The following is a 14,349-nucleotide window of genomic DNA, read 5'->3' as shown; positions in this document are numbered from 1 at the left end:
AAAAAAAAAAATTGATCCAAACTAGGTTGCTTATAGTTGACAATTCTGATATTGCCTACTTTGTCATAGACCTGCTCTACTTACCGTATTTGTCAGAATAGTCACTGAAATCGCAGAGTCGCACATTCTGCTTTTGTTGATTGCATCCTTATGGTAGTATCGTATTCCTCTAGTCTCTGTATTGCTATTTTGAAGTAATAAATTTATTTTGGGTAGGTAGGCATGCCACAGCACAAATACAGAGGTCAGAGGAATACTGGATGGAGTGGTCCCTCTTTCTGCCATGTGTATGAAATGTCAGGCATGGCTGCAAGCACCTTTACCCAAAAATTGATATGTATTTTGATCTTGTTGGAGCTGGTAGTTGGATTGGATGTGGCCTCCCAAGAGAAGAGAAATGTATTAGATACATCTTCTTTCATTCCATCAGAGCAGACACAATCACAGCTGTCCACTTTTAGAAATAACATTTATCAGTTGGTTCATGTGAAGAAAAATTGCTATCGCCAATTCATTTTTTAATAGCATTTTAATCTTTCCTGGTATTTTTTGAATAATCTTAACTTACTCTTTCAAAACATGTACACTTGTGATTTTTACTGTATCTTAACATCACCATTATTGCGTCAATGAATAGTATAATTATCGGTCTCTACAGAAGAAAACACTCTTGTAGGGTTACACATGCAGGCTTTAGGGTGTTTTAGCTGCCGATTTTTGGCCAACAAGCCTCTTCTGTGTAGGTTTCTGTGTCTTCTTGATATAGACTCTATAACCTCTGAGAGTTTTTCTCAAATGACAAAATATTCCAGGCTCCTCTTGTACATTTTCTTCCTAGAACTCCTCTCAAAGGTTAAAATTTTATTCAAAGACCACCATCTGATGCCATATCTGTAATCCCTGTAAGGAGCCTGAGAAGCAGAGCAGGATGGAGTAAGGCTCATATCAGCCAAAGCTCCTTAGGGATATTTTGTCTCAAACAGCAGCTTGGAGAAGACCACCCAGTGGCTCCAGGGATATTGCCAGTGAGATGTCATTGGATCAAGGCTTTTTCATAGGGAGAATTGGAAAGGAAATAAATTTACCATAAGAAAAAAATTTCCCCTTGTTTTGAGTTTTTTTGTTTTGTCTTTACAACATTGTCCTACTATTTTCCAGACTAGCGTAGGACTGACTATCAGACCAGGTTGTCCTTAAATTCCACAGACTCCTTCCAAGAATTATAAATATGCACCATCATACTCAGCTTTTATGTAACGTTAATCATATTCTATTTATATTTCTTTAATTTACCCTAAAATGTAAGTATGTGGCTTCAAAATAACTACCAGTGTTCTCACTAAGGAAGACAACTGAATGCTGTTTATTTGTGATATCCAAAGAAAATGTCTTTAAATTTATTTTACTATTTTATGTGTAGATCATATATGCCTGTTACCCTTGACGGTCAGAAATAGGATATCATCTTCTCTGGTACTGGTGTTATAAATGGTTGTGAGCCACCATATGGATGCTGGAAACTAAACCCAGGTCCTATGGAAGAGCAGTTAGAGCTCTTAACTGCTGAGCCATATTTCTAGCCTTTATCTGTGGTGTTTCCCTTAGCAGATTTTTAGCTGCTTCAAGGATAAAGACATGCACCTGTGGCCCAGCTAGGCACCCAGAATTCAGTTCTGAAAACCCAAATAGAACAGAGCAGAGCAGCCCTCTGTAAGCTGTACTGTCACCTCCACGTGCCATCACAAACACAAAACTAAAACATTTAAAGTATGTTTAAAATAACTTTGAATTATTTTAAAGTATAGTTCTTCAAATTGTTGAAAGCTCTTTTGGTGTATTCACTTATCTATTAGATTTTGCCTGTATGATTTTGTGTTCAGAAAAGAATTCGGGGGCTGGAGAGATGGCTCAGTGGTTAAGAGCACTTGACTGCTCTTCCAGAGGTACTGAGTTCAATTCCCATATGATGGCTCACAGCTATCCATAATGGGACCAGAATCAGCACTCATATACATAAAATGCACGAATAAATGAATTTAAAAAAAAAAAAAAAGAATTGGAGAGGAAAAAAATTCAGTGAGGTTAGTAGCTAGAAAAGTGGTTTACAACTTCTATGTAACTCCAGTTTGTGGAGCTCTTACTCCCTCTTCTGACAAACAGGCTCCTGTGTGCATGTAGTATGTATGCACTCTTATACATGAATTAATCTATTCAGCGGGGTGGTGATAGTGCATGCCTTTAATCCCAGCACTGGGAAGGCAGAGGCAGGTCGTTCTCTGTGAGTTCAAGGCCAGCCTGACCTACAGAGTGAGTTCAGGACAGTCAGGGCTATACAGGGAAACCCTGTCAGAACTCCCCCAACCCCACAAAAAAATCTTTTTAAAAATTAGTGGGTTTCAAACCATTCATGTTTCACGTTTTTAACAATATATCGTTCTACAGTACAGCAGAGTTTGGTGGAGGGGGGTGCTGTTTTTAATGTCAGTACACCCCATTTTTCTATTGTCTTTTATTAAAAAGTAATAATTGTATTTAGAAGATTTGTTAATGTGTTTTTCAGGTACCAAAAGAGCACCTTTTAGTTTCTATTCCTCTCTTGATTAGTCATCTGCAGGCTGAAAGCATTGTTGTTCATACTTACGCTGCACATGCTCTCGAAAGGCTGTTTACTATGAGAGGTCCAAATAATGCCACTCTGTAAGTATTTGATTTCTGATTCATTCCCATACTTTCTAGCTTAGGGCCGAGGGTATACCTTACTGCTTTGAAATGTCTTTGGATGTGTTCATAATGTCATTAGTCTTCAGAAAAATGTACATGTGTAATTTTTGTTCATTTACCTTCTTTCATTCCAAAAAGACTCATTGTGATAATGGATTAGAGCAAAGGAAAATAACAGTAGTGTGGTTAATGGAAACTGGTATGTCAGAGGCCTTAAATAATGAAGAGGCTGCAAATTTTATTCGTAATCTTCTAGCACCCAAAGGAGAGAGGAAAACATGGAGGGAGACTTGAGTATTCAGTGTCCATGAGATTGAGACTAAAGCAGAGGGCAGCTCAGTGTGTGTAGCAGCCTATCTCTGCAGTGTCTCCTTGATCTCAGCCTAGACTTACAGTTCAGTCGAGTGAGTCATTCGGTAGGTGCCAAGAAAACAGCTCTTGTGGCCTGATGAGGATGAAATGCAGAGGAGGGGTCTCTGTGGTTTCTCACGCCATCTTTCAAGTGTTATTTCTTGAAACCAAGCTCTAGGTAAGACATGGAACACAGTCTTAGGCCCTGCTCTTCACCCAGCCTTGAGCACAAACACTCTCAGTTACCACTCAGGATGAAAGATTGGCCTGTGAGCCATCTTCAGGCACGTGCTGCACCTCCAAGAAAAGAGGGTGCCTGAAACCCTCCTGATTGTGGGTGGTGTTCTCCATGGTGGTAGATAGGAACCAAGAAGACTGCAGGTTGCGATGATACTCGGTTCACCTGGTGTGTTTATTTGTTCAGTTACTCCAGTATGCCTAATTAGGAATGTGACATGTGCACATGTAAGCAGTTATTTATCAGTGTTGCGCACCAGTTCTCGGTGGTTAAAGATGCTTGCTTTATGCCAAGGAGTGTGCTGCAGTAGGTGCCCAGGGCTCCCCACTGAAAAGCTTGACAGTTGGCAGTGACTGAAAGCTGTTTTTTCATCTATAGTTTTACAGCTGCAGAAATCGCACCGTTTGTTGAGATTCTGCTAACAAACCTTTTCAAAGCTCTCACACTTCCTGGCTCTTCAGAAAATGAATATATTATGAAAGGTAGGCGTTTCCCTGGTGTACAGACCATAACTAAGTATCTAACCTCAGATTACAAGGTAAACACTTTAGTTATACATTAGGTTTCATACTTTAAGAACCAGGTTCTGTTTGTCCAAAAAAGGTGGTTGTTTGGTTTTTTTTTTTTTTTTATGTTACTTTATTAACTAACAGTTTTTCAAAAATGTTTTAGTTTAGGTTGATGAAGTGCTATTCCTTGTGTAAAAAATGTAGCAAAATTTCATTTTTCCTTTCCTAGAGTTACTTTTAGAGGGCAAAGTCAGCTGTGTTCTGCTGAGTGGGAATACTGGCAGCAGTAGTGATCTGCCATGCACTGCCTTAGGAAAGTCCCTTATACCAGCTTTATCTTCTGGGAGCAATCTTTCTTTCTCACTGTCACACCTCAAACGCCTTAGTGCTCTTAGGTCATGGCATTTGCTTGCCAAAGGAACTCCCTGATCTTGCAGCTCCCATCAGGATTTTGGGACTTTATATATGTGGGCTTCAACACCATGAGGACAACAAAATGATCTATGGTCTTTGTTACTGTGTTCCTAGTGTGCATGGTACATTACCTTTTCAAAAAAATAGTGTCACATCCTTTGACTGCCTTAACTTAGGCTGTGTTGATGTGTGTGTTTGTTCAGGTAGAGGAAACACCTTGTGCACAACTTGGAACGAAGAGATAATGGATTCTGTTGCTTGGGACTAGCATGTCGTAGCAGGGGTTTTTAGTAAACACTGAATCTGGAAATTAGTCTATGTAATGATAATAGTCATATTTAGCTTACCAGTATATGCCTTTCCTGTGCCACGTATTTTTAGGCACCTGTTAATGTGCAGAGTTTTTATAGTATGGACTCTGTATTTTGCTTTTTTAATGTCTTTAAGGAGATCAGTAGCCAGAGTTTTCTTCTACTTTCCTGTGAGCTGAGATTGTTTATTTTAGATCTTGGCTAATAGTTCTTCCAGTGGTTTCTAATTGAAAATCATGAGATTGAGGTCTGTTACTGAATGCTCTGGTTTGCTATCCTTGCCACCCCACTGTGCCTTCCTCCTCCTTTATTGGCTCCTTTACTTATCTAGTAATGTTTTTATTGTTCCCTGTTGAATTATTTAAACCTTGGTCTCGTAGATGTGCTTTAATATTCTCCACCTAAATGTTGCCAACCTTTAGCCTGATATAAAAGAAGGGAGACATTTTTAAATGGAGGATGGTATATAGGGAATATTTAAGCATCTTAGATTTTTATTTGATTAAGTAGTGGCCTTTTCCTCCATTCACTTTTATTTTAATGATTAACTAAACTGTTTGTGCGGTTTTTATATTTTACAGCTATCATGAGAAGTTTCTCCCTCCTGCAAGAAGCCATAATCCCCTACATCGCAACTCTCATCAGTCAGCTCACACAGAAGCTGTTAGCTGTTAGTAAGGTAACGGCCCTGAGAATGAGAGTGCATGTTAAAAAACATTGACTGTGTATGTGGGCACACTGATGCTATGATGTGTGTGGAAGTGAGAGGACAACTTGCAGAAGTTCTCTCCTTATGCCATGTTGAACTCATACTCTGGATATTGAACTCATACTGTCAGGCTTGCCAGAAAGTGCCTTCACCCTGCTGGGCATTCTTGCCAGCCCATGGGATTGCTTTTAAATTTCCTGTGAAATGTTTGGGCTCAGTGCCCCTGGGCACCAGGCCAGGTGTTGTAGAAGGTCCTGCAGCCTGAGACCAGCTCCCTGAATTACACCAGGGTTGCAGAAAGAATGCCTTCAGAACAGCAGGGCTTAGAAAAATGTCCTGTCTATCTGAGGGAAGGAGACTCCTCTGGGGGTCATGCTCTTTATTCCCAGCTTTTGTTCTCTAGTTACAATTCTCTCCTATATACAAGTTCAACAACAAACTATTTTCAATTAAAAAAAAAAAAAAAAAAAAGGTTACAAATGCAACATCTGAGGGGAGTAACTATGACAACAGCTGGCTTCTGGGTTTCTGGTGTCTAGGCTGTGACCTGAGGCCAGGGGTATATATATAGTGCCAAAGAGACAAGCTGCTAAGGAATTCACATAGGGAGTGGGTCTTTACCAGTCAGACTTGGCAAGAGAAGCAGGCATAGTATTTTAGGTTGCTTGTGCTAATAACCTTGGTTAGACACCTGTAACTCAGTCTTTGTGCATATCTGCAAAGTTTTTAACTTAAGATCTGTTTACAGAGACAGTCTAGTTTGAATTTGCTCCTGAATGTTTTAATTTTTTGTTTGCTTTAAGAGACTAGCTTTCACTGTAGCTTTGGAACGTGTCCTGGAACTCTTTCGACCAGGGTGGCCTTAATCTCTGCCTCCCAAGTGCTAGGATTAATTGCGTACGCCACCACCGCCCGACTGATCTTGAGGTTTTAAATCAGCTAAATGTATGTAGCTTGTTTTGGACTGGGGAGAAATGGTTTTCTACATTAGTCTGAGTAAAGAAAACAGGCTTCTAAGTGTTTTCCAGTCCTCGTGGAACAATAGATCTAGTTATGAAGCATATCTTAGTGTATTTCTGTTTATCTGAATAATACATCTTAGGAAGTTATCTTCCTGTCCATGTACAGATATATGTGCCCATAAGATTGAGATGTAGTCATGAAATTACATGTACAAGTTACATGAAAATGCAGAATAATGGGGAGATTCCACATTGTTGTTTTTGCACATGTGAATTTATAGACAAAAGCAGCCAGTCTCCAGAGTCTACGGTCCTGTAAGCTTTGCTTGAACTGGGTTCTCCTCCATCAGAGAATTACTCATCTGGTGGGCTGACATCTGCAGTATTTGCATCATGGCCCGCAGCAGCTCAAACAAGGAGGTCTGAGCATTTTCTGGCCTCATGTTGGCATGCTTTTATGAAAGTATGGGGACACACACATGATATGCTCTGAAAAGTATTTGAATTCATAAGAAGTAGTAGAGTTGGTGAGGTATGATAGCTCACACCTTTCATGCCAGCACTCAGGAAGCAGAGGCAGGAGGGTCTCTAAGGTTCAGGCCAGCCAAGATTGCATAGTGAGACCTTTTCTCTTAAAAAGTGAGAGAGTATTAGTTTGACAGCAGACTGATTATCTTCTGCCTCCTTTCTTAGTGTAGAACTGCTTTGGGACTTCAGGAATGGAGGGAGAACAAGGCAGGGTTGTGTGAGCACACACACATCTTGTGTGTGCTCCCTTCTGCTCTAGCCAGCTCGTGGTGACTTTGCAAGAGCGCTTGAGAAGATAGGACTGCTGTTGTTGAGTCTGCAGCCCCGACACACAGGTGTCCTGGACGGGTAGGGCCAGAGTGGGCTGTTCCCACTGCCTGTAGTGTGGGTCTCTGAGGACAATTGGCTTTAAGATAACTCTTATAGACCTGGGGACTACAGCTTACCTAATCCAAATGGAACTGTGAAGGACCTAGCTAGCTAAGTGGTAGAGCACTTCCCTAGAGTGTGCCAAGCCTTGGGTTTCATTCCCAGCATTAACACTCCCAAAATAAAAAACAAGAAACACACACTGGTTTAGTTCTTTTTTTTTTCCTTCGTTCTTACTGGTAATTTACTTGTTTTTCTGTGTATGAGTGTTTGTACTGTGTGCATACTTGGTATCCACCAAATTCAAAAGAGGGGTGTGTCAGATTCCTTAGAACTGAATTTTACAGATGGATGTGAGCCACCACACTCCCAAGTGCTGGGAACAAAACCAGGTCCTCTGTAAAAGCAGCCAGTGTTCAGAACCACTGAGTCATAGCTTGAGCTCCACTGTTTTATTTCATTTTATTTCATTAAGACGGGGTCTCACTGTGTATCCCTGGCTAGCCTGGAACTACCTATGTAGTTGGCCCAGAGCTCAGAGAATTCTGCCAGTCTCAGCCTCCCTTGTGCTAGGATTAAAGGTGTGTCTCACCATGCCCCCCTTTGATGCCATTTTAAAAGGAGCTAACATCTATTTTACCGGTTTTTAGGAGGATCAAGTGTGTTGTGCTCTATCTAGGTGATATAGTCACTTGGATTTTTCTGATGGTATTTCGTTGGTTTTATTATTTCAGAATCCCAGCAAACCTCATTTTAATCACTACATGTTTGAAGCAATATGCTTATCTATAAGAATAACCTGCAAAGCTAACCCTGCTGCTGTTGTGAATTTTGAGGAGGCTTTGTTCTTAGTGTTCACTGAAATCTTACAAAATGATGTACAAGGTAAGCTAGCAGATGTGCTGAGACTGTGGTTATACAGTGCTGCCCTTTACACCACAGCTGTGCAGGCTGCCAGTAACGGTTCTCTTTGAATTTCATCAACAGAATTTATTCCCTACGTCTTTCAAGTGATGTCTTTGCTTCTGGAAACACACAAAAATGATATCCCATCTTCATATATGGCCTTGTTTCCACACCTCCTTCAGCCAGTGCTCTGGGAAAGAACAGGAAACATTCCTGCTCTAGTGAGGCTGCTCCAGGCATTCTTAGAACGAGGCTCAAGTACAATAGCAAGTGCTGCAGCTGACAAAATTGTGAGTCAGGATTTCCTTAAAATAATTAAATTCAATAAAATGAGATGTGATTAATAGGAATGGTAATGTATACTTTGTTGATATCAGCTATTATTTGCTTATTATATCTGTAGTTGAAAAATAAGAGCCAGTAGGTTAATTTCAAAGGTTTACCTTGAATGGGTTATTATGGTAAGAGGGTGTCATCTTCACCCCTTTACAGTTCAAAAATAAGAGCTAGGAAAGGCTGGGAATGGTTGTACACAGATAGAATCCCAGTTCTGGGGAGATGGAGCAGGGGGATTAAAAGTTCAAAGTCATCTTTGGCTCCATCTTTGGCCAATGCTACATGATTTTCAGTTCACTAGTAAGAGCAAAAGAGTGAGGCTGGTTGCATTGTTCAGTGGTAACCACTTTCCAAAGTAACAACCTCTTTGGGTGCTCATTTTTTTATCTGATTTGTTGCAGCCTGGGTTACTGGGTGTTTTCCAGAAGCTAATTGCATCCAAAGCAAATGATCACCAAGGCTTCTATCTTCTCAACAGCATAATAGAGCACATGCCTCCGTGAGTCATATTAACCCTCTGTGTATTGAAGTAAAGATTGTGTTACGTGCTCATAGGCCTGACCTGATGATCTGTGTTCTTCTCTTCGGGTATTTAGTGAGTCAGTTGACCAGTACAGGAAGCAGATCTTTATTCTACTGTTCCAGAGACTGCAGAGTTCCAAGACCACCAAGTTTATCAAGAGTAAGCGCATCTTTTGGAAAACTGAGTATTTTGAGACTCTTGGTGGTGGGCAAACCTTTTATCAGTCATAAATATTACATATAAATATCTGGGAGAATGTTTGTTTCCCAAACAATTGCTTAGTTTGAAATGCATTATGTTCCAAAGTTTGGTGTTTGGTTTGTGTAAGTGTAGGGAGAAAAACCCCTCTCAGTAGAAATAGTGATGTGGAGATGCAGAAGACTGTGGTCCTGACAAGGAGGCCACTCTGGGGTGTCTTGGGAGCAAGTACTGAACTGATATATACATTCCCTTGGCAGGTTTTAAGAGAAATTTCTTAAAATTTCAGTTAATTCCACTAATAATACTTTGTCTCTTTTTCTACAGGTTTCTTAGTGTTTATTAATTTATATTGCATTAAGTATGGAGCATTAGCATTACAAGAAATATTTGATGGCATACAACCTAAGTGAGTTACGGCTTTGTTTATAAGAAGAAAATTGTTTGACCTCTTTAGTATGAACTAGTTGTGTGTGTGTGTGTGTGTGTGTGTGTGATGGTGACGGTGACTTTGTTGTTCTGGTTTGGGGATAGGTTTTGGAAGCCTTCCTGGACATAGAAATGCATCATTTCCCAAGTTTCTTTCTTCTGACATTTTTTTCACACAGCTCAGCATCTACTAAAAGACTTATCTACTAAGAGATGCACTGTTCAAGGGCAGCAGCTGGTGGCAGTGATAGAACCTTGCAGTTGGTGAAGCTTGGTTCTGACTTCACAGAATGTGTTTGATATTGTGACCTATAAGGAACTAGGAGACTAACATAGAAGAGATAGAGGACAGCTGTTAAGGGGAAAATCATGTGAGAAAATATCCCAAAACTGTGCAGATTGACTTTAAAATCAATTATCTTGGAAAGTTAGTATAAGAAAATGCAATTTCTAGTAGTAGGGGATCGTGGGGCAGTCTGAAGCTTATCCATTGCCCTTTGGGACCCTTTTACACAGAGCAAAACATTTTCTCTTGGGGCTGGAGAGATGGCTCAGTGGTTAAGAGAATTGACTGCTCTTCCAGAGGTCCTGAGTTCAATTCCCAGCAACCGTATGTGGCTCACAACCACCGGTAGTAAGATCTGGTGCCAACTTCTGTCTGCAGGGATACATGCGGGCAGACCATTGTATACATAATAAATAAATCTTTTTTTTAATGTCCTCTTGATATAAGGCAGTAAAGACCCCACCTTTGATCTATTTTCTGTACTTAAGATAATTTGAAACCTACAAAATAAGGATTTTGCATTAATTAGAATGTGAGAAGTTTTACTTCCATAATGTTATCAAAAGCATATTCAAGGACTGATCAAATGCACTATCAGCATTTATGTGCTTATAGGTGTTTAAGCAAAGACAGACAGAAACTTCCTAATCCAGAACTGGTACACTGGTCCTTGCCAGTGGTAGGTGCTCTGGCTTTTGTATCTTAGCTGTGTTCTTAATTTTTTAAAAATTTCTTGAGCAACTTTAAAAAAAAATTGGGAATTTTTGAGTAACATTTTAAGCGTGTAATTCTTCCCACCTGCACTGCCCCCAAAAGCTGCAAAGATTTTGCTTAAAGAAAGGCTTATAGTGTGTTAATCAAGATACCGTGGCAGTCAGTTGAGACAGTAGTACTTTATTTCATTTATTTAAAACCACTGAATAGAAACAACATCTAATTATTTCACTTAGTGCTTGTCTGATACTGAGTGATGTGTTTTGCTTTTATTAATAGAATGTTTGGAATGGTTTTGGAAAAAATCATTATTCCAGAGATTCAGAAAGTATCTGGAAATGTGGAGAAAAAAATCTGTGCAGTTGGCATAACCAAATTACTTACCGAATGTCCACCAATGATGGACACTGAGTACACCAAGCTGTGGTGAGTCCTCCCTTTTGAGAGTAGGGGAAAGTGAAGTGTTCCGTGTCTGTGGCTGCAGATTGTGTTCTGATCTAGTCAGTTTTAACAACTACAACTACCTACAACTCCTAGTGCTAATGGTAGACCTGGTTTTGGTTCTTAAATTTTTTTTTTTTTAAGACAGGTTTTGCTGTTGTAGAACTTGCTCTGTAGACCAGGCTGGCTTTGAACTCCCTTCCTCTGCCTCCCAAATGCTGGGATTAAAGGAATGCACCACCACCTTCTGACTAGGACCTTGATTTTTTTGTTTTTAAGATTTATATTTACTTATGTAGGTGAGCACTCTATAGAAGAGCTCATCAGATCCCATTACAGATAGTTAAGTACTGGGTAAGTGCTGGGAACTGAACTCAGGACCTCTGGAAGATCAGCCATTGCTTTTAACCACTTAGCTATCTTTCCAGCCCCAGTCAGTGGCCTTAGTTCTTGATTTGGAGGGATATGTTTATAGATGTGTTCATGTGTGTATGAACCTACACCTGTCTGGGTTCATTTGTATATTGTCCAGAGTTGACCTTTGGGATGTGTTCCTCATTCACACTTTATTGAGGCTTGGTCTCTTGTTGAACCAGAAGCTTGCTGATGCCACCAAGGCTGCCTTACCAACCTGTCTTGCTTTAGTAATTGGACTCTGGTTCTCTCCAAGCTTGTTATTCAGTACTGTTTATCCCTAGCCATTTTATTTTGGGATAGATTGTTACTATGTAGCATAGGCTGGTCTGGAAACCACTGAGGTCTTCATGCCTTCATTTCTTTTTTGTTTTGTTTGTTTTTTTCTTTTTTCCCCAGACAAGGTTTCTCTGTAGCTTTAGAGCCTGTCCTGGAACTAGCTCTTGTAGACCAGGCTGGTCTTGAACTCACAGAGATCCGCCTGCCTCTGCCTCTGAGTGCTGGGATTAAAGGCGTGCGCCACCACCACCCAGCTTCTTTCATTTCTTTTATTTCTGGAATTTTGTACATAAGCCATCTATCTATCTGGATGGTAGTGGCGCACGCCTTTAATCCCAGCACTCAGGAGGCAGGTGGATCTCTTTGAGTTCGAGGCCAACCTGTTCTACAAGAGCTAGCTCTAGGTCAGCTAGGGCTGTTACACAAAAATTAAAAATAAATACATGATTTTCTGTGCTTTTCTTTCCTTTTTACATCCAGGACTCCTTTGTTACAATCTCTTATTGGCCTTTTTGAGCTACCTGAAGATGATACCATTCCTGATGAAGAGCATTTTATTGACATAGAAGATACGCCAGGGTACCAGACTGCCTTCTCACAGCTAGCGTTTGCTGGTAAAAAAGAACATGACCCTGTGGGTCAGATGGTTAACAACCCCAAAATCCACCTGGCACAGTCACTTCACAAACTGTCTACGGCTTGTCCGGGAAGGGTAAGTGTGCTGTCTCATTCTTGGGGGCAAGACTGGCCAGTCAGGACATCAGTAGCTCTTACTCTTACACCTTGGGATTCTGAGGAACTCTCTCACCCATAGTTCCAGCACTCAGGAGGCAGAGGCAGGTGAATCTCTGAGTTCCAGGACAGTCAGGGCTACACAGAAAACCCTGTTCCAAAAAATAAAAACAGACAAACAAAAAACCTGCAACATACTCAGAAATTAGGTAATAGATCATGGATTCAATCTAATCCTGGCCTTTTAGCTGTATTTAGCTAGTCTTTCAGCATTTTTCTACTATATTAGTTTCTTTTTCACCTATAAAAACAGCATGACAAACCCAGTTAAAATAATTACCAACATCTTGTAAATTACTTGTTTTATAAGTACACAGAAGTACTTAATTAGGCTTTGTTAACTATTCTTTTGCCAAACATGGGTAGTAGGTGCATCCTTGCAAAGATGAGGTGGGTGGATAGCTGAGTTTTAGGCTAACCTGGGATACATAATTTGTCCATAAACTAAAAGAACATAAAAACCTTATCAGGTGTTAGTGATACAAGCCTTTAATCCCAGCACTTAGGAGGCAGAGTCAGGAGTTCAGGATAGCCTGGTTGCAGGACAGCTCTTACCCATTTAAACAAACAAAAACAACAAAGATCTTTTATCAGCCAAAGCACCCCTAACAGTAATTCTTTATGGGTCTACCATGTATATATGTGTATGTGTAGGCCAGAGGGCAATCTTGGATTTTTCAGAGGCCATCTACCTTAGTTTTTGAGACGTTTGTAGAGGTCACCGGACAACTAGTCAGTTTTCTCCTTCTGCTAAATGAGTCCTGGGGATTAAACTTACCTCTACCCATACAGTACCTTTTCTCACCTGCCTTAAGCCCAGCCGTTTAGAAGGAATGAAGTCAGTTATTTCTACCTCCTGTGGACAGGAACAGGAACAGGAACTAGCTGCCCTTCCCCACCTAGCGGCAAGCATTCATTCAGGTCCCAGTCTGTGTGTAACACAAGAGCCTCCCAACACCATGTGCTTCCTTTCCTTCACAGGTTCCCTCCATGGTGAGCACCAGCCTCAACGCAGAAGCATTGCAGTACCTTCAAGGCTACCTGCAGGCAGCCAGCGTTACCCTGCTGTGAATGGCTTCTTCCTGACCCCATGGGCCCAGGATGGTTTCTTAGGAACCATGTGGACTCCTCAGCACAGCTCTGGTGAAACAGTTAAGGTTTTCAACCTCTTGAATTTGTGACAAACTCCATCTTACAGAGGACAGTAAATACTGCTCTAAGCAAACGAGGCTGTTTGTGTTGAACATCAACATAACTGGTATCTTGTCTGGTTTGTGGCTTCATGGGACAAGTATTTACAATGCCATGTATGGCCATGGGTGGGTCTATGTTGAGCATTTGCACGGTTTGGATTATTTCAGATTTTTGGCAGACCTTCCCTTTGGAGACTTGTTTCTAAGCCCTTTCTTTTAAAGCTTGTATTTCTCTCGTCATTTGTACTGTTGTCCGTTTCATTAAGCTTTTATTGGAAATGCGAAAAAGTAAAGGATCACTTGTTGACTTACCATGCTGTGCACATTTCATAGTTGAAGTCTATAATCAGCAACTAAAAACACAAAATGTGTATCTAAGAGCATCTTCAGGACAGGGTTTTGGTGCTTTCATAAAAATGAAGAATTTCTTTAAATCTTTCCACTTTCCCCTCTGGACTTGGTGTGTGTAGCTCAGAGTCTTTTATGTAATTAGCTCTTGGCAAATCATGGAGTACAGATTGCATAGGTGCAGCAGTAACATGGAAGGCATTGGGTGCACCCAGAACTGACAATTCAGTTTTTCCTTCCTCAGTTCATCTGTGAACACAGAGGAAGTGTGTTTTGGGGTTGTTTGTGGAAGGGAGACTGCAGCTTCTGTGTCTGTGTGCTGACCATTGGAGGTCCTGTGGAGTTAAGACAGCTTCAGGGACTGTGCTACGTCCTTTT

At 40.7% G+C, this 14,349-nt stretch overlaps 1 protein-coding gene across 1 annotated transcript in view; it reads left to right on the top strand.

Annotated features, from left to right (window-relative positions):
- The window catches only part of Cse1l (chromosome segregation 1 like), a 47,492-nt gene extending 33,557 nt beyond the window's left edge, over positions 1–13,935 (top strand). The window contains exons 15-25 of the mRNA XM_038330386.1: positions 2,561–2,697; positions 3,689–3,792; positions 5,126–5,223; positions 7,847–7,997; positions 8,100–8,308; positions 8,756–8,853; positions 8,951–9,036; positions 9,403–9,484; positions 10,784–10,930; positions 12,119–12,350; positions 13,412–13,935. Coding sequence (XP_038186314.1) covers positions 2,561–2,697; positions 3,689–3,792; positions 5,126–5,223; positions 7,847–7,997; positions 8,100–8,308; positions 8,756–8,853; positions 8,951–9,036; positions 9,403–9,484; positions 10,784–10,930; positions 12,119–12,350; positions 13,412–13,501 — 1,434 coding nt within the window. The 3' untranslated portion in view covers positions 13,502–13,935. The remainder of the gene's footprint in view (positions 1–2,560; positions 2,698–3,688; positions 3,793–5,125; positions 5,224–7,846; positions 7,998–8,099; positions 8,309–8,755; positions 8,854–8,950; positions 9,037–9,402; positions 9,485–10,783; positions 10,931–12,118; positions 12,351–13,411) is intronic.
- The last annotated feature ends 414 nt before the right edge of the window (positions 13,936–14,349 follow it).

Source organism: Arvicola amphibius, chromosome 5, assembly GCF_903992535.2.
Source record: "Arvicola amphibius chromosome 5, mArvAmp1.2, whole genome shotgun sequence".
In the NCBI taxonomy this organism is placed as follows: Eukaryota; Metazoa; Chordata; class Mammalia; order Rodentia; family Cricetidae; genus Arvicola; species Arvicola amphibius.
This window is presented reverse-complemented; position numbering and strand designations above follow the sequence as displayed.